At 45.0% G+C, this 26,232-nt stretch overlaps 1 protein-coding gene across 1 annotated transcript in view; it reads right to left on the bottom strand.

Moving 5' to 3' along the window:
- Positions 1–26,232, bottom strand: part of LRIG1 (leucine rich repeats and immunoglobulin like domains 1) — a 93,014-nt gene that overhangs the window by 39,766 nt on the left and 27,016 nt on the right. The window contains exons 2-3 of the mRNA XM_058812682.1: positions 18,269–18,340; positions 13,725–13,799 (exon numbers count right to left, since the gene is read on the bottom strand). Of these exons, the coding sequence (XP_058668665.1) occupies positions 13,725–13,799; positions 18,269–18,340 (147 nt within the window). The remainder of the gene's footprint in view (positions 1–13,724; positions 13,800–18,268; positions 18,341–26,232) is intronic.

Consider the following 26,232-nt stretch of genomic DNA (forward strand, 5'->3'; position numbering starts at 1 on the left):
TTCTTCACCCTGGGGTCAGCAGCAGCTCCAGCCGCAGAGGGAGAGGAGAGCTGGGTGGATGCACCCTCCAGTCCCTCAGTTCAACACCCCAGAGTAGCACAGCCCCTCAGCACTTGTATTTTGCACAGACTCCTTGTGTCTACAGGAGATTTGGACCATCCCCAGGCAGCTCCTTGCTGAAGCAAGGCCGTGAGGAAACAAACGCAACGCGCGCTCTCTGCTCCGCCACGCTGAGAAAAACAAGCAGAACGTTCCAGCACAGCCAAAGCCTGTTTGGGTTTGCTCTGAGCCGGGAGGGAGCTGGAGGGGGTAGCAGGAAAATAACAGGTGGCGCAAAGTCAAAGGCTTGCAGCATTTCCAGGAATCTCAGCTTGTATTTTAGAGGTAAAGTTACACTTTAATCCCGGTGCGTTTCCTCATTCGAGGCGTCTTTGTGAATATTTATTTGATAAACAGGCTGTGAAACATTTTCCACCAGACCTAATAGGGGAAGAATTCACCTTCCTCTTTGCAGCAAGCAAGGAGAACGCCACTCAGTTTAATTTATACCTCAGCTTCAAACTCCTCGTGTGAAATGGATGCAAAGAGCAGCACAAAGTTGTTCCTTTGTTGTTTGAGCCACATCCACTCTCCCCAGCAGCTGCCCACTCCAAAGCTGACAGCAGAAAATCAAAGCAAGACCCTCAGACAGGAATGCATGAGGGGCTTTGCTTAGGCTGATTTAAATACAATCAGCACAAAACCTCCTGGTTTACACAAAGCTTGAATTAAGCCTGCTGTGGCTGCAGTGTAAATGTTCAGTGTGAAGCGAGGCCAAAGGCAGGGAGAAGTCACATGCCTGCCCTTCATGTAGTGTCAGCTTACAGATCTGGCCCAGCTCACCAGAGAAAAAGGAAAAGCTGTAATACAGCAAACCTATTAAACCAGCACCTGTTATAGGCATCAAAAATAAAACTGAGCTTCTAAAGAGGGGCTCTGTACTTCGGGCAGGGTTCTATTAATATGCCAGCACATTTTCAAAATTAGCGTACGAGGGAGATCACAGGACTAGAAAGAGAGAGTTTTTTAAAAAGTTCAGGGTTTGGTTAGTATTTCCATCCTGACAAAGCACTGAAGAAACAAAATGCTGGAGCCAGAAAGAGTTATGGGGTTTGGTACTGAAGGACAGGCAAGGTTTGGTGTCACAGACTGGCTGTGCAAAGGGAGGGAGATCAAAGGCAGGGTACCCAGAGATGGATCACACACACTGTGACTAACACATAACCTGCCCTCCTCCTCCTGCTCACCTCAGAGATGGAGATCCAGTACTGATCCTTCTAGAAACACTGAAGAAGATCAAAGGTTCCTAAGCTTTCACCACACATGATTTTCTATTTGATTTTAGCCTGTCATTCACCACACAAACACAAAAAATAATAAATAAAATCATGGTTTCAGAGTAGACTGCAATGCCTGAGTAACCTTCCTAACAAGACAAGAAGGGTAACTGATGGTCTGGAAGATGAATTTGTTTTTACAACAGCAGCAACATAAATGTTCCTGCTTTTCCTGGTCACCTTCTTACATTCAATAACCAAAGATCTCCTAAGTGATTTTTATTAACATATGGAAAGAAGGAAGGGGAAGAATGTCATGGGGACCTGCACATCAGTTTTGACTCAAACAATTTATCAGCGTAGAACTTCTTACATGGTTTTAACATTTTACTCACAAATTTTACTTCCAAAGACTTCTATCAGAGAACTTTTTCTTCTCTACTGTAACTTGTGAAATGACTTCCTTGGAGTAGAGCGAAGCCATCTCTGCAGCTGAAGATGAAATAAGCATGCAGGACATGCTGGAAGTCTGTGTCACACCATTCTCTAGTTCTTCACATGAGACCTTCCCAGAAAAACTGAACAGCCTGATGTGCATGAGCCCTCACACTTCCCAAGTGCTCTGGAAAGCCCCACTAGCTGTCTGACACTTTGTGTTTTCTTATCAGCCTTTCCAGAATAATCCATGAGGCACAAGATTTTGTACTGTCACAAGAATGTGTATTTTTATCCAACACAAAAACTGCATTTGCTTATGGGAAGTGCCCCAGTGTCCTTTCAGAGCAAGGCTGCATGGGTTGCTGTGTGGACAGGAAGCAGGGATGCATGGAAGCAGCCCCCACTTTTCTCAGATGCTCTGAATCACTCCTTCCCTGAGGAATCCTGGCGGGTTCCCAGGCTGTCACAGATACAGCTCTGTTTGTTCAGGTGCTGCCTGCACACACAACAAGAGCAGAGCAGTGGCAGGCCAGCCAGCCACTGCATTTCAGGGTCAGCCACACAAAACAAACCAACCCAGAAAAACAAAAACCACCACCCCCAAAAAGCCCAAAAAAACCCACCAAACCCCCAAACCACTGAAAAAAAAAGCTACTTGTGTAATTTTTTACAGATATCCAAACTTTCTCCTAAAGTTCATATACTCTACCTAAGACTGTAAGTCAGGATCTTCTCTCTCCCTAGCGCTCCTTCAGAAAAAGGTCTAAGATGAAGCAAACAAAATCCATGACCATTTTACACTGTTTTTCACTTAAAATCATATAAAGGAATAATGCCTGAAACAAGCTGATGAAGCTGTTCCAACTATATCTAACTACAGCAGAAAACCTGAAGAAGATTTATTCATCTGCTGTACATCAGCTTCAAATCAGATATATTCCAGGGGGCTTTTATTTATGAGGTCATGTTCTCACCCTATTTGGTGGTTCAGGATGGAGAAGCATGAAGCAAATTACCCCCAGCTACACACAGCTGGGACAAGACAGGGGGGTTTAAAAACAACCTGGGTTTTGGGGTTTTTTTGAAGATGGAGGGGATGGTAAAAATGTGGAACCTTTCACAGTGAAGTGACTGTGTCTCTGTTCCAGGTCATGGCTGTTTGGAGGCAGAAATCAGTCTGGGAGCTGAGATTTGCTAATTCACCCCTTTGGGCCTGGGAGCAGCTGCCACCTGCAGAGGGCTGTGCTATGAACTCTCTTCCCACAAGCAAACTCTTATTCACACAAATAGTTCCACTGCAGCCAACAGGGCTGTTCATGTGAGCCCAGTGTGACCCAGGGGCTATGTTTTCACTGTCTATTATTAAAGGCTGCTCTGTGGTCACTCACAGGACCAAGCTCATCTGCCTCTCACACTGATGGACTGCAACCACTGACCCTGCTGCACTCCCCGTGGCCCCAGAGCATCCTCGTGCCTGGGGTACCAACCATGGGCAGATGTTATCCTGCTGCCAGGAAACCACAGCTCCTTCTTATCCACATGGATAAGAGAAGGGGATCAAGAATTCTCTTTAAAATCTTTCCCAGCAGCTGGACATAAGCAAAGGCCTGGATCTGATGAACAATTTTTGATAGGTTAAGTCTGAACTGCATGAAGGAAAGCCCTTCTCCTATTGTAACCAAAACCACCACATGCCCACTGAGATACACATTCCCTCTGAGTATTTCTGAACTAGCACTGTTTATGTAAACTTTCTGACTCCTTATATGACCTTACACTGTGTGCTGATCCACTGAGGTAAGCCATGTCATTTTTCAAAGTTCTCTCCCTCCCTCACTTTGATCTGCATTTCCTTTCACTGGACTTTGACTTGCCACCATATGATTTTGGATATTTTTTGCAACATACAACTTCCTAAGCCTTCAGCATTTCATTCCATTGAGAGAACAAAATGTGTGGGACAGGCAGGATTAGAATTTAGTCATCTTTACAACAGAGGCTGTCTTATCTCTTCAGCAGATTACACAACCTGATGTGACATCAAAGGAAATAAAGATTCCTGAAGACAAGACAGTCTCTGTTATGGGCACAGTCCCCCCATCACAACTGGGTGGCTCTAAGAGGACCAGCTCTCTTCTGGTTACACTGGATGTTTCATCAGAACAGTGCTCTGCAGCAGCTTTTAAAATTATGTATTCACAAGGGGCTGAGATCCATTAAACAGGCTGTGCAAAGCATCTCTCATTGTCTGGCACAGCTTCTCTGTAATGAGCCTCCCTGAACTTCTGTGAACTTGAACCCAAAGCATCTCAGTGATGATCTGCAGAGCCCTGAGCTCACCCCTCAATGGAGGAGATGCACCTGCAAGGCTTGGGGCCAGGTATCTTCAGCAGGGGCTGCCCAACCTGTGATGCAGTTTGGCCAAAGGCACAAGGGAGGGAATCTCTAAGCCACCGAACAACATCACTGCTGGTTTTGCAAGCACTCAGAGCTGTATGAGCCTTTCACCCCCTCCTCCAGCTCCTGTCACTTCTCACATTCCCTGACCTCCATCTGGAGCAAGCACTAAGGAAGGCTGCAAAGGACAGGAGAGGCTCTTCTGAGTGCTGAACTCTGCTAAGAGGAGAATTGTCCTGTGGGAATAGAAGGAAGGGAGTCACACAAGGTAAATGGCAGTTTTCACACAAGAATGCAGGAAACCACAGGGCTCTGCACCAGCTGCTGAATGGGGTCGTGGCACTCAGCAGAGCCTCTTTGAAGGAAGAGGCTGCATCAGTATTTGAAAGGGGTCATTCAGTTGCTGGCAGATGACAGTCAGGTCAGTGTTTCCATGCTCTACATCTCGTATCTTTCATCTGCTACTCTTTGCTCTGCCACTGGCTTTTCCTCTTGTGCTTCTCCCTCAAGGCTTTCTTCTGCCACTGATACATGCCAGCCAAACTCAATTTTCTATCACAAATTAAATGCATAAGCAACTCTCTGAAGCCAAGAAAGAGGCTAGCTTCACCCCACAGTTTGCTGCTCTGATTAATTCCTGCTCTTCACAGCCCCACAGTGCCCAGTGCCCATGTCAGGGCTGCTGCCCAGGCCCCCCACCTTATCACTGCCTCAAAGATGAGCCAGGTCTGTGATAAGGAAAAACAGAAACCCCAAAATCAGATCCAGCCCAGATGTCAACAGAACCAGCACAGAGCACAGACAGTAGCTTCCTTTCATTTCATTTCATTGCATGCAAGTTTTGTGCTTCTAATCAACAGGGATGGCATTTCCATTTGAAAGTCAAGAAGCTCCAAAAGCACAGGGCATGGAGGCACTTTCATCCTTAAATCCTGATACTGATTTTAGTTTCTCTTTGTGTAATAGATGATCAAAGTAAATAAGATCCACCACAGCCCAGAGAGCACATGTGTTTTGTGGGTGGTTTTGTTTTGCTTTTGTCTCTCCACGGGAGCGAGGAGGGGAAAATAACACAAGGGGAGAAGCAATTCAAGTGCAAAGCAAATGCAATGGCTCTGCCCATGATGCTGCAGTTTTCATCCAAATTTTAACTGCAAGCAGACTTGATAGCCTGCACTGTGTGTAAGCCACAATGTGACACAGGGGTTTTTCCCACCTTTGGCATGAACACCATGAAAACAGGTGGATTTAGCTACAGTGATGATAAGGGAGGTAAAGAAAGGACAACATACTTGAATTCATCTTCCACACCATCAAACTCTCAGCCTCATGGAACTTGCAGCAGTGGCTGCTAAAAGACCTGCCTCTTGAAAAAGGCAGCATTTGAAGGAACTCCTTTTTGACTGGCCAGTCAAACTCCTGTTAACACTTGAGAGATGTAGATAGGCTGGCTGTTCTGGCTGCTCCAGCATAACACACACTTGTGCTCTGTTGAAAGGGCTTATCTGTCTTGTCAGCAAGGTCACAGGAACAGGGATTGCCTCTGGGCAGCCTTCACTGAGCTCTGCTGGGCTCACACTGCTCTGCCTGCAAGAAGGAATAGCTCCAGTGTGGAAAAGCAGTGGTCAAGCTAGCAAAGAAAAGAGCTGCTCTTCACAAGAACAGGACCCTGCTGCTAATGAAGCTCATCAAGGGGGAAGGGTGGCTTTGGGAAACCCCAAAACAAGGTGCCAAAACATCCAGGGAAGAGGAAATTTGGGGTTTAGAGTAGAACTGCCTCTGTGCTAAGCCAGGCTGGTGTAAAACAGGCTGTTCAAGCTTCCCTGGTAAAGATCTTATAAAATCAAGTGCAAGCAATCACCACCACTCAGCCAGTAAGTCCTTCAAGCTTCTATAGTAATATCATTTACATCTTCAGTTCTTCCTATTTTGAAAAAGATGACTGCTCTCTCAAGGAAACAACCTTGATGGCAAAAATATCTTGGTAAAATCACCAGAAGTGTTCCTTTTCCAGGGCACCTGAGGGATTACAGAAAATCCAATCCCTTGGCCTGATTGCTCATGCTAATCACCACCCTGGTCAGCACAGAGTGTGTGATCTGCAGTACATGGACTGGGCAGGAAATGACTTTTAAGTTTAAAATCCATGAGCAATTTACAGATTCTTTCTTTTGTCAACAATTCTTAATTCTACCTCTCCCCAACTCATTTTATCTGCTCAGATCTGACCACTAACACAGTTGTCTTTTCACTCAGCCCTGCACTCCAGTTTCATCTTCCAGTTACCTTTGCTATTTTCCCTGATGTGCAATTGAACATTAAATGGTTTGACAGGCAGAACATGCACTCACCCAACCACTCATTCCCAATCAATACTCACGTGGAATTCCTGTTAACAAGCAGGAGTTATGCACACAAACCTGAGGGAGCGTGGCCTCTCAAGTGATCACTTCATCTGAAGGTGTGACAGATCACTCTCTCATCTCTCTTAACCAGCAATCACATTTTCCACTCTGCACACCCCCAGCAGGGCTGCTGTTGCAAGATAATCACTATTGACATGATCTCTATTGTTCACTTCTGCAATTAATTGGGGAATTTGACATGGGTTAAAAATAAGAGAAAATCCAGCCCATAGCTGGCTTTTATTCAGTTAGAAATGAGCTTTCTGCAGACTTTTTTGCTAATCTCTTAGCAAATGTGATCTCTTAGGAGTATCACATTCAAGTGAACATTTTCTTCACCCCACACTATTCCTAATAGTGCCAGTGTTTTATGGCACCCAACTTAAATCCCACAGTTCTAACCCCAGCCCTGTTCTTACTCCTCTCTGGGATTTATTTCATGCTCTGAACAAGCACCACTGTCTACAACCAGGATAAATGGCTGCTCAATCTCAGTAGGGATGTGGGAACACACTTTAGATTGTGCAATTTTGTTAAAAAGCTGAATTGGCTAAGCTTTCAGAGAGGAACATGGAGAGAGACTTTTACCCCAAAATAATTCAATTTGCTTTTACTGTAGCTTCAACTTGACTTCTACTCACCTCTGAGCAAACTTAATTGCCACTGCCAGCAGTTTTTAGGCAGGAAACTCCAATGAACTAAAACAACTTTCAACTCAGCAAGTTATTTATATTTGAAACCTGCTTGGTCTGTGAAGACTAACAAAGGAATTGCTTTTGTAGACGTGTGCTTTATTTGCCATATGCCATTAAATGAGACAGTCAATCCACCACAGATATTAATAGGAGCAATTTTGGGCTATTCTAAGGCTCAAATGTGAAGCTATTTTTCATACTGACCTTAACAAAATATCGTGGTTGCAGATGACCCTAACAACTGATCTAGGCTTGATCTGCAGAGGGACAGAACTTGGAAACTTGGAAACTTTGTGCATTGTATATAAAAGATGCTCCTGCCCTTGGAGATGTATACACATACTTTAGGGCACAATGAATACGTGGTCATGCACAAAAAGATCCTATTCCAGTATTCCAAGCCCTAACCTTGTGCTCTGTCCCACTGGTGTCCTCTCTTCCCTCCAGACACAGATTAACCCAGCATGGCCTGCAAAGCAGGACAGAGATGCCAGAGCAGATCTGGCCTAGCTCACAGCAATTCTCTGCTCACAGAAGAAGCTGCCATGGCTGCACAAAATGCTTGTTATTAAATACATAATAGAGCAGCCTCCAGGGGTAACTGGTATTTCATGGGCTGCCACCAACTTTCACTATCTTTATCCTCTGGCCAATTTTTACACTCCACTGTATGTGCCCAGATTACTTTCTGATGCTCTTTTGTTGAGTCTGATAACTGTGGGCTTTACTGCTGTTGCTTTTCCAGAAGAAATGATTACTCATTTCCCTGGAATAGCCTCAGACCCTTTGCTATTTCCATGCATTCATGCTATATCTAAAAGCTCAAAGAGAACATGCAAATGATTAGAACAGTTCCAGCAGCCCAAAAGAAAAGTCAAAACAGCATCTCTTCTGGTGCTTGGGAGTACATGATTAATGAGGGTTTCATCCACTGGGAAAGGCTCCTGCAGTCTTTGGCTATAAAAACTTGCAGACTTTACACACCAGAGCCTTAATATGAACTCTGAGCAAAACAAACTTAAGAGGTGAGTTTCAGAGTATCTTATGCCTGTGCATTGCTGCACACTGAACAGCCTGTCAGCATTCTTTTCATTTTCCCTTTCCATATTAATGTATTTCACATCCAAACCCAGAAGCTCAGTAGTATACCCTGTATAGCCAAACTCTCAGAAAGCAGCTCTCTCCATCTCCAAGGGGAATTACCTAAGCAAACACTGGAGAACTGGCCCCTGCAGACATTACACCATGGAGGTGATGCAAGCAGGGGCTGGGGGTGAATCTGCTCCCACTTATCTACCTACACCACCTCAGTTCCCAGAGAAAGTTTTCCCTGGGCCAATAATGAGGAAGGGAGGAAGGCAGTGTGGTTTGTGAGCTGCCCAAGGCACGTCCTGCACACAGGCAGAGCTGCTGACTCCGAGCAGACCCCGCTGCCTCTGACTCATCTGGATTTGGTGCTTGCGAGCACAAAGCCTCTTGCTTCGACCCAGATGGAATTAACAGAGTACTCTCCTTATTTCTAATTGTTAGATCATCCCTTTTTAACTCCAGCAAAGATGACTTGCAGATTAAACCCCTTGGGGGTCAAGGCAGTTGTTCTGTTTGTACAGCAATTAGCACAGCAGGATCCCAGGCCACAAATGGCCTCCAAGGCTGTGTCTGTGCTGTCTGTGAGCTCAAACCTCATTCCTCCTGCAAGCCAAACTTCCCAGCTCTCAACACCGCCCACACAGAGCCTTTTACTCTGACCTAGCCAGGAACACAAAGTGAGCTCACACCTCGTGTAGAGACCAGCTCAGGCTTGAGCTGAGCTCTAGGAGCAGCACAGATGGCAGCAGCTCTGAGCTCTTCCCTCTAACAGGGTCACCCTGACAGAGCTGCAGCTGCAGCCCTGATGCTCAACAGAGTCTGCAACACCTTAACCTGAAAAGCAAAGATGTTCACAGATGTCAACCCCACCAACCCAGCTCCCAGGAAATTTTGCAGAAAAGAAGGTCTGTTTGTGAGATCCCACTCAGAGCACAGGCTGCTTGCATTGTTTCAGCTCACAAAGCAAGACACCTTTGTCTTGGATGAAAGCAAAACAGCAGCTCAAAGAACCTAATGGACCACATGGGTTTTCAGAAAGTCTCTGCAAACCCCATCTGACACCACAAGTGAAGCAGTGCAAACAGCATTACAATAACAGCAGCTTTCCCAAGCCTTCATTGTGGAGGAATGAGGCAACAGCTCAATAGTGCAATCCTGATTCTGCCACATTATTGACTTCCAAGACCAGACAACTTTTATCCAGTACAAAGGTTAATAAGAGTCAAAGAAAATCACAGAAAAGGATTACAATCTTAACAGTGTGGCTAATTTAACCAGAATTATAAAGAAATTCCCAGCACTTAAGAGGAAAAGCTCTACAAGAAACCATGCAAGCCAAATGGAAGAGACTGGCTGAAGTCTTTGACCTGTCTTACCTGACATCCAGCTGGAATAGCACTGACTACCCTCCTTTCCATGAGGATCATGCTGCCCCAACCATCTGAGCTCATCAGCCCTTTTCCAAGCAGCCCTAGCATGTTCCCTGCCACTCCCAGTTTCCAATTCTCCAGTATTTAGTTTTCAAATTTTACATGATCTATTTGGCCTGGGGCACAGCAGATCACTTACCCTTCTCCCCTTAGCTCTCTGTTTAATTACAGTTTAATGTGAATTGATCTTTACATTAATGAGTCTGTAAAGAAGATTGATTTTCTTCAAGAGACTTTTCTGCTCAGTTTGGCAGCAGAGTAGTCCTATTGATTTTGCTTTCCCTAGTAAATACACTGCAGTGTCACTGCATCTTCTTGTGAATCAGCTAATCCTATTTCACACTCTTTTGCTCTAAAAATCCCTATTCTGAGTTTCCTTGTTATCTGTGCTTATTCAGAGCAAGATGATGGGGCCAAAGCATCTCGAACAGCTCTGCCTGTTGCTAACACACAGCTGACTGCTGTGGGTCACTGTCCCCTTTGTTCCTAAATGGCTGGAGGCTTAAAAGACTTACAGCGAAAGAAATGAAAGTTATTTTTAAGTGTTTAATCTGTTAACTTCCTTAATTCCCAGTCAGCTAAGGATGGGGCAGAGTGTTGTCTGGTTAGCACTCTCCACTGAGCCCTACAGCTGCCCAACATTCTGTGGCAGAAGAAGAGGATGCTGACTGAATCAGGCTTGGAGCCAGGGCAGAGGACAAGGATCCACCTCCATCATCTGTCCAAATGCCCCAAAACCCCTCCAGGATGCAGTTACTCACATGCAGGTAGATGCAGCAGTAATGAAGACAAACCCTAGAGTAAGGGCTGAGCTTAGGGGTTTGTAGGAAACCCATAACAACAGACCAGTGCAGGGTTGATTGCAGCTCCTTTAACCTGGCAGGCCTAAGAGTCCTTCCATGCAAGTTAGTGAGGAAGCTGGCTATAAACAGACTAAGTTCTGCAAATAAATGGTTTCTTCCATCACCCCTCTCCCCAGCAGATCAGGTAACAGGGTCTCCTCGAGAGCCTTCAGAGTTAACACACTGTGGCTGCACTGGGATGGGAAATCCTCAGCCAAGGGCATGTCAGTGAAAACATCCTGCCATCAACTCCCCAATGTCCAAGTCTAGGAACTGTAACTAAATTACAAATGCTGTGGGAATTGCAGGCAAGGTTCTCCTCTCAGCTATTCCGATGTAATTTCGGAATGAATCCAGACTCGGTCTCTCCCCCTCCCAGCTGAATTTCCTGGCTTTTGTTTGCACTAACAGATGTTTGCATTTAATGTCTGTCTTTATTTGGTAACCCTACATAGATTATTTTTCCCTTCTGTTCTATTAAAAGCCTTATCAAGTCCCTTATGTTTGCTCTTGCTGAAATGAACGACTCTGGCAATATTTTCAACATGCAAGGCAAACAAACCGATTCTTCGAGGAATAACTGAACTGAACCAAACTTCATGGCAGGGTATCAGGACAAAGCATTTTTGGTACATATGTTATGTCTGCATCCATCTGCAGCCTGGGACATCCAAAGGCTTGCAGAAAGCTCTGAGAATTCTCTCTTCAGCAGATTCTCACATGCTTACATATATATTTAACTGGCCTTTGGTCCTCGCACGTGTTGGGTCAGGCAAGTTTTGGGTGATGGAGACAGGTATGGAAAACCCAAAAACAGGGAATGCAAAGCAGAGCTCATTTAAAAAAAAAAAAAAAAAAAAAAAAAGGCAAAACCCAAAAAAACCCCACACAACCATCAAACTTTATGGAAAATTTGAGTTTGGCAGTATTGTTTCTCCCAGCCCCAAAATGAGAAAAAGTGCTTTCTCCTGTTTAGGAAGAGTAGGAGATGAAATAACTCATTCAGAAGGGATGTTTTGAGTGACAAATACACAAGACTTGCTTTTATAATACATTAACAGTCCTTTGGAAATACTTAACCACATGCAATATACAAAACCTACTTCAGAGGTTTGTGAGGTAAACACACTTCACACATTTCTAAACACTGAAAAAAACAAAAAGGAAATGTATTTATTTTTCTTTAGCATTAAGAATACACTGTAACACTATACACTTAAACATAAACCAGTTTCTCAGTACACAAGTCTTCATTATGAGTCTTCACCCTGGGTTTGGTTTGGCAGCCTCCCCAATTATTACTTCACAGATTGGAAGGCCAGAAGAAACCAGTAAGACCATATAATCTGATTCCTCACATCACACAAGGCTAAATTTTACCCACCAATTTGCCTATCAAGCCCATTAACCTAGGGTTGAACTAAAGGCCCATCTTTTAGGAAGCCAAGCAATTGATTAAAGACTCCCAAAGATGGAGAAAACTTCACTTCCTCAGCAAATCATTCCAATATGACTCAGCAATATTGATTGGAACAGGTCCTTTAAAACATCATTCAGGTTATTTTTATCTCTGATAAAAATTAAAAGGAAATGCAAGGGGGAAAAGATGTGGCATTCTCTAATACAAGCTGAACAAAGAGACCCTTCTTGCAGCAGTATGACAGCAGTATTACAAATCCTGCTATCAGAGTTATTTATGTGCAGCAGCTGAGGGGAGCAATTCAGATTTCTGGAAAGTGATAGTAAGCAGGTTTGTTCAGAATACCATTCTTTTATCATTTGGCTTTGTAGCTTCTCCTTCCTTCTGCACCACTCTGAAATTTCAGAGGAGCTGTAAATCTACTGCCTTCCACAAGCCATTATTCCCCCTTTCCAAACTGCTCATTTCATTTCAGGAATAAAAAACCCAAAGCTCTTGCAATTTGGTTCTTTGCCAACGGTGAAATTAATAGCAAAAAATAACAACAGGGGCTTGTGGAACTCAGAGCATTTATAGACTTCATGAGAAAGAGAAGCCAATCTGGGGGGCCTCAAACTATATCCCTGCATGGCAAATTCTGTGCAAGCTTTCCATCCATAAATCAGATTTCTGGAGGTCTTTTTCAAAGGCTGGTGCACAGCACAAATGTGGCTGCACAGAAGGGCAGCAGATAAAGGTTGCCTCAGAAAAAGTCAGAGCCTTTAGAGCAAGAGAGGCCAATCAGCTGGTGGTGTGGTCACAGATGATTTTCCACCACAAGAAGCACCAAATCTGTGGAGAACACAGACACCTGCACAGGGCCATGCAGGCTGGAAGCCACCACTTGAACTGCTCCAGTCCCTGTTAGCCATTAACACTTCCCAGGAACCTGGGAGGTATCATGCATACCTCAGCAAAATTCCTTCTCAGTGCACAGTACAAGCACACACATGCAAAAATTAATTTCAGAAATCCACACTCTTTAGATACGAAATAGTTTTCTGTTTTAGTATTTTATTCCCTTCAGCAGCACCATGGACCAATGTCCTTGGTGGTCAATACACAAGGGCTCCCAGGTGTCTGATGCTTCTGTGGCCATCTAAACTACCAAAGTTAGGAACTTCAAACCTTCTGCAGATCATGCTTTGCAATCACTGCATGATTTCTTCTGAGAAAAAGAAATCTCAAAAGAAAATGTTAAAAAGAAGTTGAAAGAAATCATAAAAACAGGTCTGGAACGAGTTCCCTAAAAGATTAAGATATGAATACTCTCTGGCTTTAAGAGGAAAGAAAAAATGATCAGAACAGGCCCAGGAATAAAAAGAACAATAAAGCAAATGTAAAATTTAATACCACAGGTATGACCTAATGGTTGAAACCCAAAGGCAGATAAGAAAAATGAAGTTTTATTCAACCTGTGGAATTTACTGACCTGAATTACCACTGACCATATGTACAACACAAAACCTCACACAAATCACACTACTCCACATGATGTTTCTTAATTAAGGTTAATTAATTCTTAAATTCCTTAACAAGCCAAAAACCAAACCCTAAAATCAGCAGGAACAAGTGGGACACCCATGAAGCTCCCAGAGGCAGCTAAACCCTCCCCACAGAAAGCCAGAGGCAGAGGAGGTGACAATGACTTACAGGTACAGGGCACGGACGCTGGAAGCGGCAGAGCCCAGCGAGGGAATGGCACTCAGCTCGTTGTGGTCCAGCCTCCTGCAAGAAACAGAAACCAGGGTTGAAGGCAAGCAGCATGTGCCCAGGCCTACAGGAGCAGGGGAGGCTGGCACTGAGGCAGAAACCTCCATCTGGGTTTTTCTGGCCCTCTGATGGCCACACCTTGATCTTTAGGCCTTTCCTCCCTGCCACCCACTCCCCAAAGTGCCAGGCAGGAAAGCAATGTGGCACAGCCCTCCTCTAGCCTGTGTTTCCAGAATCAAACCTGACACAGGAGAATTTTGCACCTTAAAGCCACCTGTGCCATGGCTCAGGAATTTAACCCTTCCCATGCTCACACCAGGTCAGGGCCTGGGGGCACAACCTGATGGCATCCTGTCCACAGCAGGCCCAGCTCTGGAAATCCCAGAGGGATTTCCCCACAAAGGCAGCAGTGCTGGCCACAGAAATGTCACCAGGCCCAGAAATGTCACCAGGCACAGAAACATCACCAGGCCAGGCATCTGGGGAGCACAGAGAGCCCCTGGTTAATGGCAGCACCAGCACAGACACATCCCCTGCCAGGGCCTAATGCTTTAAAGTGTTTTTCTGACTGAAAGCAGATCCTTGCCATGTGACTGGCTCTTCCTTGCTTTAAAGAGCTCTTGTTTGTACGGTGAATTAGTCAATTAATTACTGTAACAGTCGCTCGTCTGGCTGCCTGAAAATTACCTAATTTCTCAGTCTTCTCACCCTCTCCCCCCTCTCACTGCAGTGATCACAGCCAGGCCCTGGGCAGGCTCCCCAGCACCCCCACAGCACCCCTGGTCACTCTGGGCTTTCCAAGTGCTCTCCTTTTGCAGAAAATCCCAAAAAGTTCACAATTTGGGTGCAAAGCACCGCATCCCAGAGCTGCACAGCCCAGAGTTGCTAAGCCACAGGCATGAGTAGGGGCAATCTTAAATTATGTTGGGTTTTTTTCCCCTCTTCTTTCCTTTTAACACTATTTTTGGCAGGTGGGAGAGGGCAGTGGCACATTTATCCCAGAACTTCCCTTCTGGCTCCTCTGAGAGGAGGCAAGATATTTGATTTCATGAGGAGTTCCAAGCACTGCTGGGATAAAAGCTTTCCTCTGCCTCTGACATTATACCCATGCCTTAAAATGTAAGGGAAAAAAGCCAGATGCATTGCAATTCAGCAAGGAGCTCCACTCTGCAACTAACAGCTCACTGTTGCTCATATTACAACATGGTCTGGAGCTTCCAAAGGTACAGAGCAAGCTGGAAAGAGCATTAAATTGCTTATTTGAGCATGTTTTCATTAGCATCTAACTAAGCATCTTCAGGAGAAGAAGGAGCCTGGGTCAGCTCTGGTTAAGCAGCTCTGACACCAAGCAGCATCTAACAACTGGTCAAACCCTGCTCTGACATAAGTGTGATATTCATATATCAGCCTCCTGCCATGGCAGGAATCAGTCAGAAGTGCTTCTCCCACCTCATTTTCTCTCTTGGCTCACAGGCACCATTTGCTGACACAGAGGAGACAGCCAAGCTCTGTATTTGCCTGGGATTTCCCACTCATCTTTTCTTTTTCCCTATGTAAAGCAATTGAAAAATAAAAAGAAAAAAAAAAAAAGAGGGGGGAAAACCCCCTCAAAACAGAGCAGCTGGGCTCAACAACTTTAAAAACTTTCAGTCTCCTTCCCCAGCCCTCACCTTTGACAACACAAACCCTCTGGATGCTGAGGCAGAGGGGGGGGGGGGGGGGGGGGGGCACCCATATAAAATATTTACAGTCCAGTTGCCAGGCTGGTGTCAAGCTGAAATGGAGCCTGCTCAAAAATAGCACAGCTCTCCAGAGCTTTCAGTGAAAGGCACTTTAGAAAAGAAAAGGTGAGTTGTTTGGAGAGGAATTTTAACTTGGTTACTACTTTTATTTGCTACCAATGAGCCTGGAAAACCTGAGAGCCATGAAACCATCAGTTTGGGGGATTCCATGAGCCACATGAGCTGAGGAAAGGCCAGAAAGGAGCACAGGGCCCACCCCACCGCAGCCCCATCCATCCATCCATGGAATGAGAATGGATGGACACCAGGGCATTGTCACCACATGAAGGCACCAAAGGGAATGAAAGATCAAGTGTCCTGAAGGAAAATAATGTCCCAGTCCAGCCCCTACCCTGAGCTTCCACCACTTATTTCAGAGCAAGGGGGATCACTTTGAGCCACTAAATTTCATCCTACACAGACTTAAAACTTTTCTAAAAGCTTCTCATAAAGGCCCCCAAAACAAAGCACACAAACAACTGCCTAAACTGAGGGAGAAGTGTAGGGTAAATTCTGCTCTGACTTTATCACAATCTCAGAAAGCAAAGCACAGCATTGAAGATAAGGGATGAAATTTAAATATTTTGGTCTGCAGATATTTTCTTTAAATCAAGGAAAACAAAATGTTTTCAAAATATACCACAGTAATTATTCACATGGAGAGACACACACAGAGTTTTAAGCCTTGTGCAATGCTCAGGAACCACAGACAGCACGTTTGAAGCATCATGGGAGGTTCTGCTCTTATCAATGCATCTATTATTTGGGGCAATCTCTTTCCCTGAGGGTGCCTTGGTTTGCCCAGCACAGCATGCACAGAGAAACACTGACTTGCTCTCGAGACATGCCACAGCATGATGCTTATTTCATGAATGTTTGTCAAGTGCTTAAAAAAAAAAACCAAAACTCAGAGAGAAGATGCTCTGGCAATAGAGATGTGGTTCTCCTTGTGAAATGAAGTTTATTTCAGTGGTCTGTGGTTTAGCTGTTATTCAAAAGCAACCAAGATTAGTAGATAGGGCTTTTAATAGAGCTTCTCCCTCAGACTGCCTTCCAGGCTCTGCTCCAGACCTCTGACTCCCCTCCAGTCTCCCATTTCTGACTGCTCCCTTTCCCTCCTACTCACTCTTCTGCTCTCTCCCCATTCCCTAACCCTTTCTGACACAGCTAGCAGCTCTTATCTACCCATTACACTGTGGCTGCATTACTTATCTCCCCAGAAACCCTGACACCTTTTTACAGCAGGGAACTGTTCACTGCTCTACACACGTGCACAGCACTTTGCTCAAGGGAATTCCCTACCTGGGGAATCAAAAGCCACACACATTTCCCAATTTCCCACCCTGTGCTCCCTGAAGTCACACACCTTCAGGCACTTCCATGAATAAAAGCTATTGCTAAGCCACAGTCATGTCAGGATAATTATAAATCAGGGCTGCAATTCTCTCCTTTAAGCACAGAGCAATTTAAGGCTTTTCACAGTGAAAAGAGAAGTTGAGAAAACAGATCCTGCAGGCAGTGTTCTGCTGACCCACATCACTTTCTCTCTAAAGATTGTGCAGAGCTGATTTCAGAGCAGCGCAGTCACTCCTGATATCCATTCCTCACTTACTCATGATTCCCAGCAAGCCCCTACTATTCATGCAAACAGGAGGCCAGGAGAGAGATGCTGCATGAATCTCCACAGTCCAATCCAGCAGCCATCAGCCAGGGAGAATTCCACTTTTTGCCTATTTAAGAATCACAGGATCTGGCCCCTCCACGAGTCCCAGAGTCAACACTTAATGAAAACAGACAGAGGACAAGAGCAAATGCTTGACAGAGCACAGTATTGTTTCTGAAAGGAAATGTTTTTTCAGTTTCCCATGAGGCAGCAGTAGCTCTTCAAACAGAGCCCAAACCTCAAACATGCCAGCGATTCACCAGGCAAACACAGCTCATTACCTCAGCCTGCCATCTCAGGCACTTTTGGTTTTAAACCCCAAAATCAGAACTCCAGGCACCCCTGTGAAGGGCTGACAGTGCAGCCCCTCTCTGAGTGAAACTGCTCAGCCTTCTCAGGAGCTTGGAAAACCTGCATTCCCTGAAATGGGTTTGTTTTACAGCAAGGAGGGGCTGGCACAGCCACTCAGACCTTCAGCAGCTCCTCTGTTCCTCACCAGGGCAGGGGACAGCTCTGCTGGTTTAGCCTCTTCTAGCAACACCTCCAGCAGAGCTTGTTCTGGTTCCAAAAGGAGCACAAATGTCTGAGAGAGGAGGAGGCACAGTTAAGTGCTTTGTTATCCACTACACTACACCTTTGTTTCCTGGGAGATTTGGGCTAAGTTGGCATCAGGTGTCACAATCCAGGCTGCTGTGCTTTGCTTCAGGGTTGTGCTTTCAGCAAGGAGCTGTGTGAGTGTGCTCAGGAGTGCTCAACTGCTGCCTCCAAGCATTGCACAACACCCAGGGAGGCAAATTCCAATGATTTCCAATAACAGCTCTGCTGTTTTAATTGGAATGTTGTGTTCTGCCCATTGATTAGTTTAAAAAAGAGCAGCCCAGATACAATATAGAGGGGAAGAAAAACCTCCACACCAAGTCAGACCTGCTCATTCAACTTAGCTAAAGGAAGGTACTGTCTTAGGAAACTAGATATAATTTCCTCACAGCCCACAAGTAGCCCTGGCAAAACACAATTAAAGCCTTTGAAGGAATACTTACACCTCCTGCAGGTTCGACAGCTCTGCAAAGACAGAAGGATCAATCTCTGCCAACTTGTTGTAGCTCAGGTTTCTGTTAAAATAAAAGACAGAGGGATCAGCAAAATGCAGTCACCCTGCTCAGCAAAACAATCATCTAAATTATTCTGGGTTACACTAGGAGGGTTTGGGTTTTGGAGTTTTTTTTTTAAAGAGAACTTTAACAGGAGTGCAGCACTTTTCTGCTGGATACACAAGTGAGTTTAGCTCCATGACAAAAATCTTATCTAGCTCTCCCCAAGCTTCTTCCTCTTTTGCATTAGATTAGTGTGGTTTTAATTTGTCTTCATATTACACAATTACATTTATTATTCTACTATTGATTATTTCCAACCACAAAACTAATCACAGACGAATAGGATGTTTCCTGACAAATTAAAGTCAGAACTTAAACAATCAACAAACCTTCCACTAAATATTTTATAGCTATATTCACACAGGTATTTTTTATACCACAGTGTGTTACGCACAAAATACGCATATGTACACTTGCTATGTGTAAACATAAAATATATTCTATATTTTCTAACAAGATGATATAATTAGCCTGTCACTATTTTTTTAATCAGTGAATACAGCTTTTAAGCCACACAGTAGAACACATTTTGGTCCTCAACAATCCCAGCCAACACTTTCCAACTATCCAACAGCCTAAACCTAAATCATATTCGAGCACTGATGGCTGACAAATGGGCTGTGCAGCCTGGTGGGAGAGCAGATCTGCCTCACAGGACATCCCTGACTGAAAACACATCCACAGCTCAACATGCTGCAGGAAGGAACACACTGCAGCAATTGCTAGGGACAGCAAACAGGCAAAATAATGCAAATTAAGTGCCAAATGCAGAAACCACAAGCAAAAGCTTTGCCATGCTCTGCTGTAGCATCACACAGTGCAAGAGCAGAGCCTTCCCTCCAAGATATGCACTCTCAGCACTCCACACAGGACAGGTCAAACCTGCAGCCAGGACTAACCAGATCAATTAAGACCAAGTGACTAATGATGCAAAAAGTAACAAGTGCTTTAATTATCCTTCTGTATGCAGTGCTGGCATGTTTCTGTGAGAGTGTAATCTAAAGAGGGAGGAGGCAAATTGATGGGTGGCAGCAGAACAGCAACCACAGTAAATTGTAAGGAAATTGTGAGGGGGACTTCTTTAATTTTATTTTGCTCCACACCCTGCTCTCGGATATTACCCTGGGTAAAATTCAGCCCTCCTGCCTCCTCTGCAGGGAGGTTACACCCTCTTACTGCACCTCTGAACACAGCCCAAAAGATTCACGGCTTGATTTTAGATAAACCCTCAAACGTTGAGCTGCTTATTCAAACCACCAAGCCAGTCTGACTAGAAAACTGGCCAATCTTCCCTGGTTTGGGATTTTTGTTGCTTTAAAACTGTGCCCACAGAAAGCAAGCAGGTCTGGAACCCAAACTGGGTCTAAGTCACTGAGGCACCCACAAAGAAAAGGCAGCTGCCAGAAGAGCACTGATGGAAAATCTCTCCTGAAGTGCTCACACTGACACACTGCACTCTGTGGCAATGCACAGAGAAATCCAGGCTCACAGCAGCCTTGCAAACACCAAGACTTGAAAGACTACAAAGCTTACCAACTTTGCAGGAAGTGATAAACACCTCTTTCAAGCTAAAAAGCAGATATTGATCACCTGCCCTCTTGTAATGCATTTATGGGAAGTCCTCAAAGCGTTCCCCTGCACCAGGGAATCATTTGATGGCTCTCACATCACACTATTCCCCATCATTTCAGCTCCTTGCATCTTGCCCAAAATGTTCCATTTTTTTTGCCAATACCTGCTGTGGAAGAATGCTCCACAATCAGCAACACAAGCTGGCTCTTAACAGAGCCTAGAGCTGAAGTTATAGAGGAGTGTAAAACCTAACCAAGCATCTCAGTTTAAAATATGCTGTCCTGTAAGCCCCTACCGTCTTTTAAAACACTCAAGAGACCTTTAAATCAATACCAGGCTACAGCAGATATCCATTTCACTATGAACTCAAAGGCATTTATCTAAATAAAAGTCAAACTGCAGTTTAAACTCAGAGTGTGTTTGAAAGCCAAGTCCATATTCATAGCACAATTACGAATTAAAGTGCAATTTGCCCACAGATTACGTTACTACTTTTTTTTTTTTAACCACACAGTAAGATCATGCTGAAGCTTGCCCCTGCCTGATCTACAGGCAAAAAGAAAAATACAACAGGTAACCTCCTACAGGCTCAGCACAATAAAGTCAACACAGAAACACAAGTGACAAACTAAAAGGGGGAAATACAGCCAGACATGATGGTGCATGAATCCATCTGTTTTCATGTATTTCTGTGCCTTTTACTGCAGCCAAACTTCACATTTTTCAAGTAATGTATTTCTCCTCAACACATTCCTCTGCAATAGGCTAAGGGGCTGTTTTATGAAGCAAGAAACAAGAACACATGCACCAGAACTGATCCTCCCTGCACTTGCCAGAGGGACCAGGTCCCTGGTTTAGTCTGTGCTCAAGCACTGAGTGATGCTGACAGGAACCTCCAAAGTTCACAAGTGAAAAACAAAGATATTCATAAATTAAAGGATTTCATGGCCATAGTTTAACATCACGCAAAGTGATTTTCTGATTATTGCTGCTGCCATGCAGGACATTTGAACATCAAGTAGCTGATTCTTCAGATAGCACAGAGAGATTTTGCTGCACCAGCAACAGAAAGACTTTCCAATATCTGCTGCAGAAATGCAGGTGAACTCCATCCTCTTGAACACCAAAGTCTTCAGTTCCCCCCACACTACTCACCCCAACCACCAAATATCCTCACTAAATGTACACTACACTGCTCAAAAATCAGTGGGGAAATGAAAGCTAGAAATAGAGTCAGTACAAAACAAACAAGAGACTTGAAATTACATAGATATGCCAAAATAAAGCTTACTGAGTATCTGGCACTAGCTGTATTTTAACTTATATTAAATATCCAAGAATTTCTAGCCTGAAGCATTAGCAATCAAAGGATGTGCTTCCCAGAACTCTGATCCCCTCACTAGGCAGTGTGTGGCATGCCAGTCACAGCATTGAAGTGAGAGAAAGAATTAACATGTTTCAATAGACAGATCACTGGGACTGGGAGTCAAGAAACCTCTGTCTGTTCCTGGCTCTCTTCATCTCCTGCTGTGTGACCCGGTCATGTCACATCACCTCTCCAGAGCTTTTGTTTCCACAGCCACCCTTTGTCTGTCTTGTCTATTTAGACTGTAAATAAAATTGAGATAGGTATTGTCTTGCTTTGCCTGATGCTGATGAAATGAGGCCTCAGTCTTGGTTGGGCTCCAGTAATGCAAATAAAGAAGGGAGCTCAAAACTTGAGGTCATGGGTGCACAGGATGCTCTCCCACCCCTAAATGTGGGTCCTAAGTGTCCAGCAGTGAATGAAGCACTGCAGGATTTTAATGTCCCCACCAGGCTGGCCTCTCTGAGCTGAGCAGACCAGCAGTGCAGGCTGATGGAGATGCCAAGCCCAGGGCACAGCTGTCCCACCACTGCAAGCTGGCACATTTGCTGTTCCTCTGCAGCACAGAATGCATTTCTTCTTGAGGAGCCCTTGGGATGATGCCAAAATTGCCCAATCACCAAACAAATGTTTCTGCCATCAGTTTTCCAAAATGTCTCCCTCAAAGAAAGAGAGGCATCAGCTCCCAACACCAAAACCCCGTCCTTTCCCAAACCAGCACTTGCCCAGCCCTCTGAGGTATCTCTCACCCTGAACATCACTTCAAAGCCAGTTTATAAAGCAGCATCTGCAGTGTTTTATGCCAGCTCTAAGACCCCATGGCTTTGGTGCATGTTCTGCCCATTTCCTGGCACCTACAGGTGATGTTAGCTGACCCAAAAGTGGGGCTGCCCACAAACTGCTCAGTGCCCTGCTCCTCTGCATGGGTATGTTGAATTACTCATGGAAGGATATTTTGATCCCTCTAAGACAACTGTGGAAAGAAAACAAAAGTCAAGTATATAAATTCAAGAGCCTGAGCTGTGAGTTGAGGGAAGCATCCTACAAAGCTTACTTTTCTACAGCTGGCAGAGGAGAAAAAACAGAACAACCAACCTGAGCAGCCCCTAACATTCAGATTGTTTTTTTCATATCAGCTTCTATTGAAAAGGAAAAGCTGGTAAATGTTTTTAAACTTTATTCTGATTTACTGGCATGAAAAGTGTTCTGCATATTATTTATCCATTTAAGTCTTCCTTGTACTGGCTAATCCAACAATGAAGGGTTTTCCCCTCCTGTCACTAAGATGCCTGTGATCAGGAACTGAGAGCCTGTAAAATCAATATGGGAAGGGCCCTGGTCTGTCTTTTCAGTTATTCTAGTCTCTAAATAAGAAAGCAGTGTTTGCCTTCAGCTGGCATTATGAAAGTGGCATTATCACTGAACTCTGCAGAGACTGAAGTCTTGTTAACCTCCCAAAAGAAACAGTGCTGTCACAGAAAGAGTCCTGCTTGCAGTGAGAGGGATCAGTCAGTTCTTTGACCTGTAGAGGCCAGGTGCAGGGCAGATCAGGAGTTTATGTCCAAGTTTTGGCCCTGCTTTGGGACCTTGACCAGTGCAGAGAAAAGCAACCTAGCTCTCTGCTGAAAACCAGACAAAGGAACAGAGACATACACAGCTCCTGGTCTCTGTCCACCACGATGATGGCTGAATTCTGTTCTGCAAGGTGAAAGTTTCCAACCCTCACATCAAAACCATTTATCTGTCAGTGCAGAAGATTATGTCAAAAGCGTTTCTGCACCTTTTGATGACAGGCATTGAAGAAAAGGAGGATAGCTTGAAATTCTGTCACTGCCAACTGTGGCTTTCATTAAACACTTTGTCAACCGTTGTCATAACACAACTTTTCATTGCTCCTGCACAAAAGGGAGCTGAGGGCCCAGAACAATTGAGCCCTGCAGTAGAAATTCCTCTGGCTCATCTGTCGAAAGATAGCTGCCTAGTCTGCAGCTCCCTGAATAGGCACCATCCTCTTCCCACATGTTTGTAGATGGCTTTACAGCCCTGGAATGGAGGCCCCATGCACACTTGAGTGGGTATGAAAAGCATGGCTGCAGCTGAATCAGCTTGGGGATGGGGGCCAGGGGAGCCAGAGAGGGAGCACACTGCCCATGCTACAAGGGTACAGCTGTGCAAGAAGAAAGCACACTCAGATGTCTCTTTTAAACAAGCCTGTGAGGTGCCAGGGAGATGGCAGTGTCCTTGTAAGCAGTGACAGGGGAGCATTAATGCTGAAGCACAAATCCATCAGATTGCATGGATTCAGGTGGTTGTATGGACAAAAAGGACAGAAAGAAGGAGCTTTAGTCCATTTTTAATTCCTGTGCACAGGACAGGTGCAAAGTCTACTCCCATGAGGCAAGAGCAGCCAAACAGCCACTGCAGCCTCTTCTCATGAGAGCTGTGCTCCAGCCCCTTCCTCTGGACATGCTGCAGCACCTCACTGTGCTCCTGTACTGAGGGGCCCAGAACTGAGCCCAGCATTCAATGCAAGGCCAGTGCTGAAGGTGATCACTGGCCCTGTCCTGCTGGCCACACTATTGCTGGGTGCCGCTGGCCTCCCTGGTCACCTGGCATTCACTAGCTCATGTTCAGACAGTTCAACCAGCACCTCCTGGTCGTTTTTCACCAGGCAGCTTTTCAGCCACTGTGCCCCAAGCGAAGCCCCCTGTAATTTCTGTTACAGGGTACCCTGGGTGCTGCCTATAAGTGCAAAGCATCCAGCTTAAAGAGACTCTGAAATGCAGCCCAGAAATGGCCCACACCAAGCATGGCAAAGAGCCACCTCCTAGAAGGAGGTAAGAGCACCAAAACAAGGTGGATGCCCCGGATTGCTGCTCAAAGTGCTTTTGGAGAGAAGGGGGCTCTGCAGGACACAGCACCCACCTGGGTGAAGCTGTGCCCCACAATGAGGGGTTCTGTTGGTGGCTCAGATGATGTGCTCAGTCAGGCTTTACTTATGTCCTTGTTCAAATTAGCTGCAGCATCACACTGGCTTGGGTTAACAGCCTGCTCATATAAGGGGCTTTATGTGCAGGGGGGAGTCAACCTAAGGGCAGCCCTCAAGCCATAATATGAGCTAATTTGACAGTGAAGACAAACTCTGAGAGGTCATCCAGACACCAAGAAAACTGCACCATGAATCACTCTCAGTCATGACCAGTGATACAGGCTAAAGGAAATTCCTGTAGCATGATCCCCAAAGAACTGATACCATGCAGATACAGCCATTAACGCAAAGAACACTAATTAAAACCACATCACTGAGAGGTATTGTGCCAGACTACAACTGAATTTAGCATGTGGTTGGTATGGTTTGAGGAAAATGGTTTGGGAATGATCTTACCTTCAAGTGACTTTCAGGGACACAATGTCAGCCTTGGCCCTTCCTCCTGCTCTGCCACTCTGCACTCACAGCTTGGGGTGCACAGAGATCACACAGGGCTGTAAATGTGAATATCTCTGCCAATGTGGACTGCCAGCCTCCAAGAGGCAGCACAGGATGAGCAGGCACACTCTCAGGGCTGAGGAAAGGCAGGAATCCTCTGCAGGAGCACTGCAAGGCTGCTGAGGCTTCCACATCTCCCACACCAAGGATTTTTACAGGCTTATTTGTCTCTTTCAGTAGGTTATTTCAGATCCTGTTTGGCTTACACAAATGTGTTTTGACAAAACCTAGGATCCCATTTCCTCCTATTTTAATAACCTTAGCAAAACTCAAGTGGAGTTCTTATCTGCTTTTTTCTCTTTTCTTGAAAGATCATCTCCTCCCTATTTTATTTCTTAAGACAGAAGGCTTAGATGCAATTTAATCTACATTACCACACATATATGGCAATACTCCATAACACATGTAGAAACCACCTGGGTAACTCAGGTGCTCATGGACCTCATGCTGTGGCTCTGCACCATCAGAAGGGACATGAGGATACTCATTTCACCAGAGCTTCATCCTGGCCCACTCAACAAGCTCTCAGTATTCCAACTGCTTCAAAACCACTGTTCCAATTGTTCAAAAAAAAGTGAAGTGAGGTTTCAAGAAGTGAAGTGATTTCAAAGTCATGCATGAGATCCCCTCAGGCCCCTCTGTTCCCTGGGCACATGGACAGCCCTTCCCAGCAGCTCAGGGACTCAAACCAACACAGGGCAAAGCAAGCAGGAATCACAAGGTGTTCCACAATGCTTTTTCTGCTTCTGGGAAGAGCAGCAGCCACAGGCAGACAGCCTGCAGCCCCTGAGGCTGCTCACCCTCCTGCTGGGGCCACAGGCTCCTCTGCCCCAGCCCAAGGCAGCTTTGTGTGCAGGAGATGCTGCAGGGCTCAGAGCAAGCAGGATTTAATTGCAGCAATCTTTCTGTATTTGCCTCTTCTATTAAGCTGCACTACCTGAATGAGAACAATCCTCTCCAAAACACACTGAGGCATCAGCTCCAAATACACGTTTCAAAGGGGGAATGAGCATCTAAATAAGAATAACTGTATTTAATTTCAAGTAAAGCAATCCTGCTTTGCCACCTGTGACAGGTAAGCAGTTGGAAGGAAAAGCAGGATGTGGAGGGTTTTTTAACCCACAAATAAAACTCCACCCATCATCTGCCCTGACACCTTAGAGGGTTTGTTCTGGGTTTATTGCTTTGATTAAAGTGCCAACTACTGCCATGAGAAAGACATAGCCCTAAAACCAAAAGCCTGCAAGTTGGTTGCTTGATTGTATATGACCAAACTCACATTTCTCTAATTTGATAGTAAATTTCTTTCTTGGTGATTTTGCACCCACAAAGCAAAGCAGTCTCTTGAACCACTGGAGCAATGGCTGGATAGCCCAGCTCAAACAAAATACTTACCAAACAAGTTGCTTCTGCTTCCATCACTGC

Source organism: Ammospiza caudacuta, chromosome 12 (genome assembly GCF_027887145.1).
Source record: "Ammospiza caudacuta isolate bAmmCau1 chromosome 12, bAmmCau1.pri, whole genome shotgun sequence".
Classification (NCBI taxonomy): Eukaryota; Metazoa; Chordata; class Aves; order Passeriformes; family Passerellidae; genus Ammospiza; species Ammospiza caudacuta.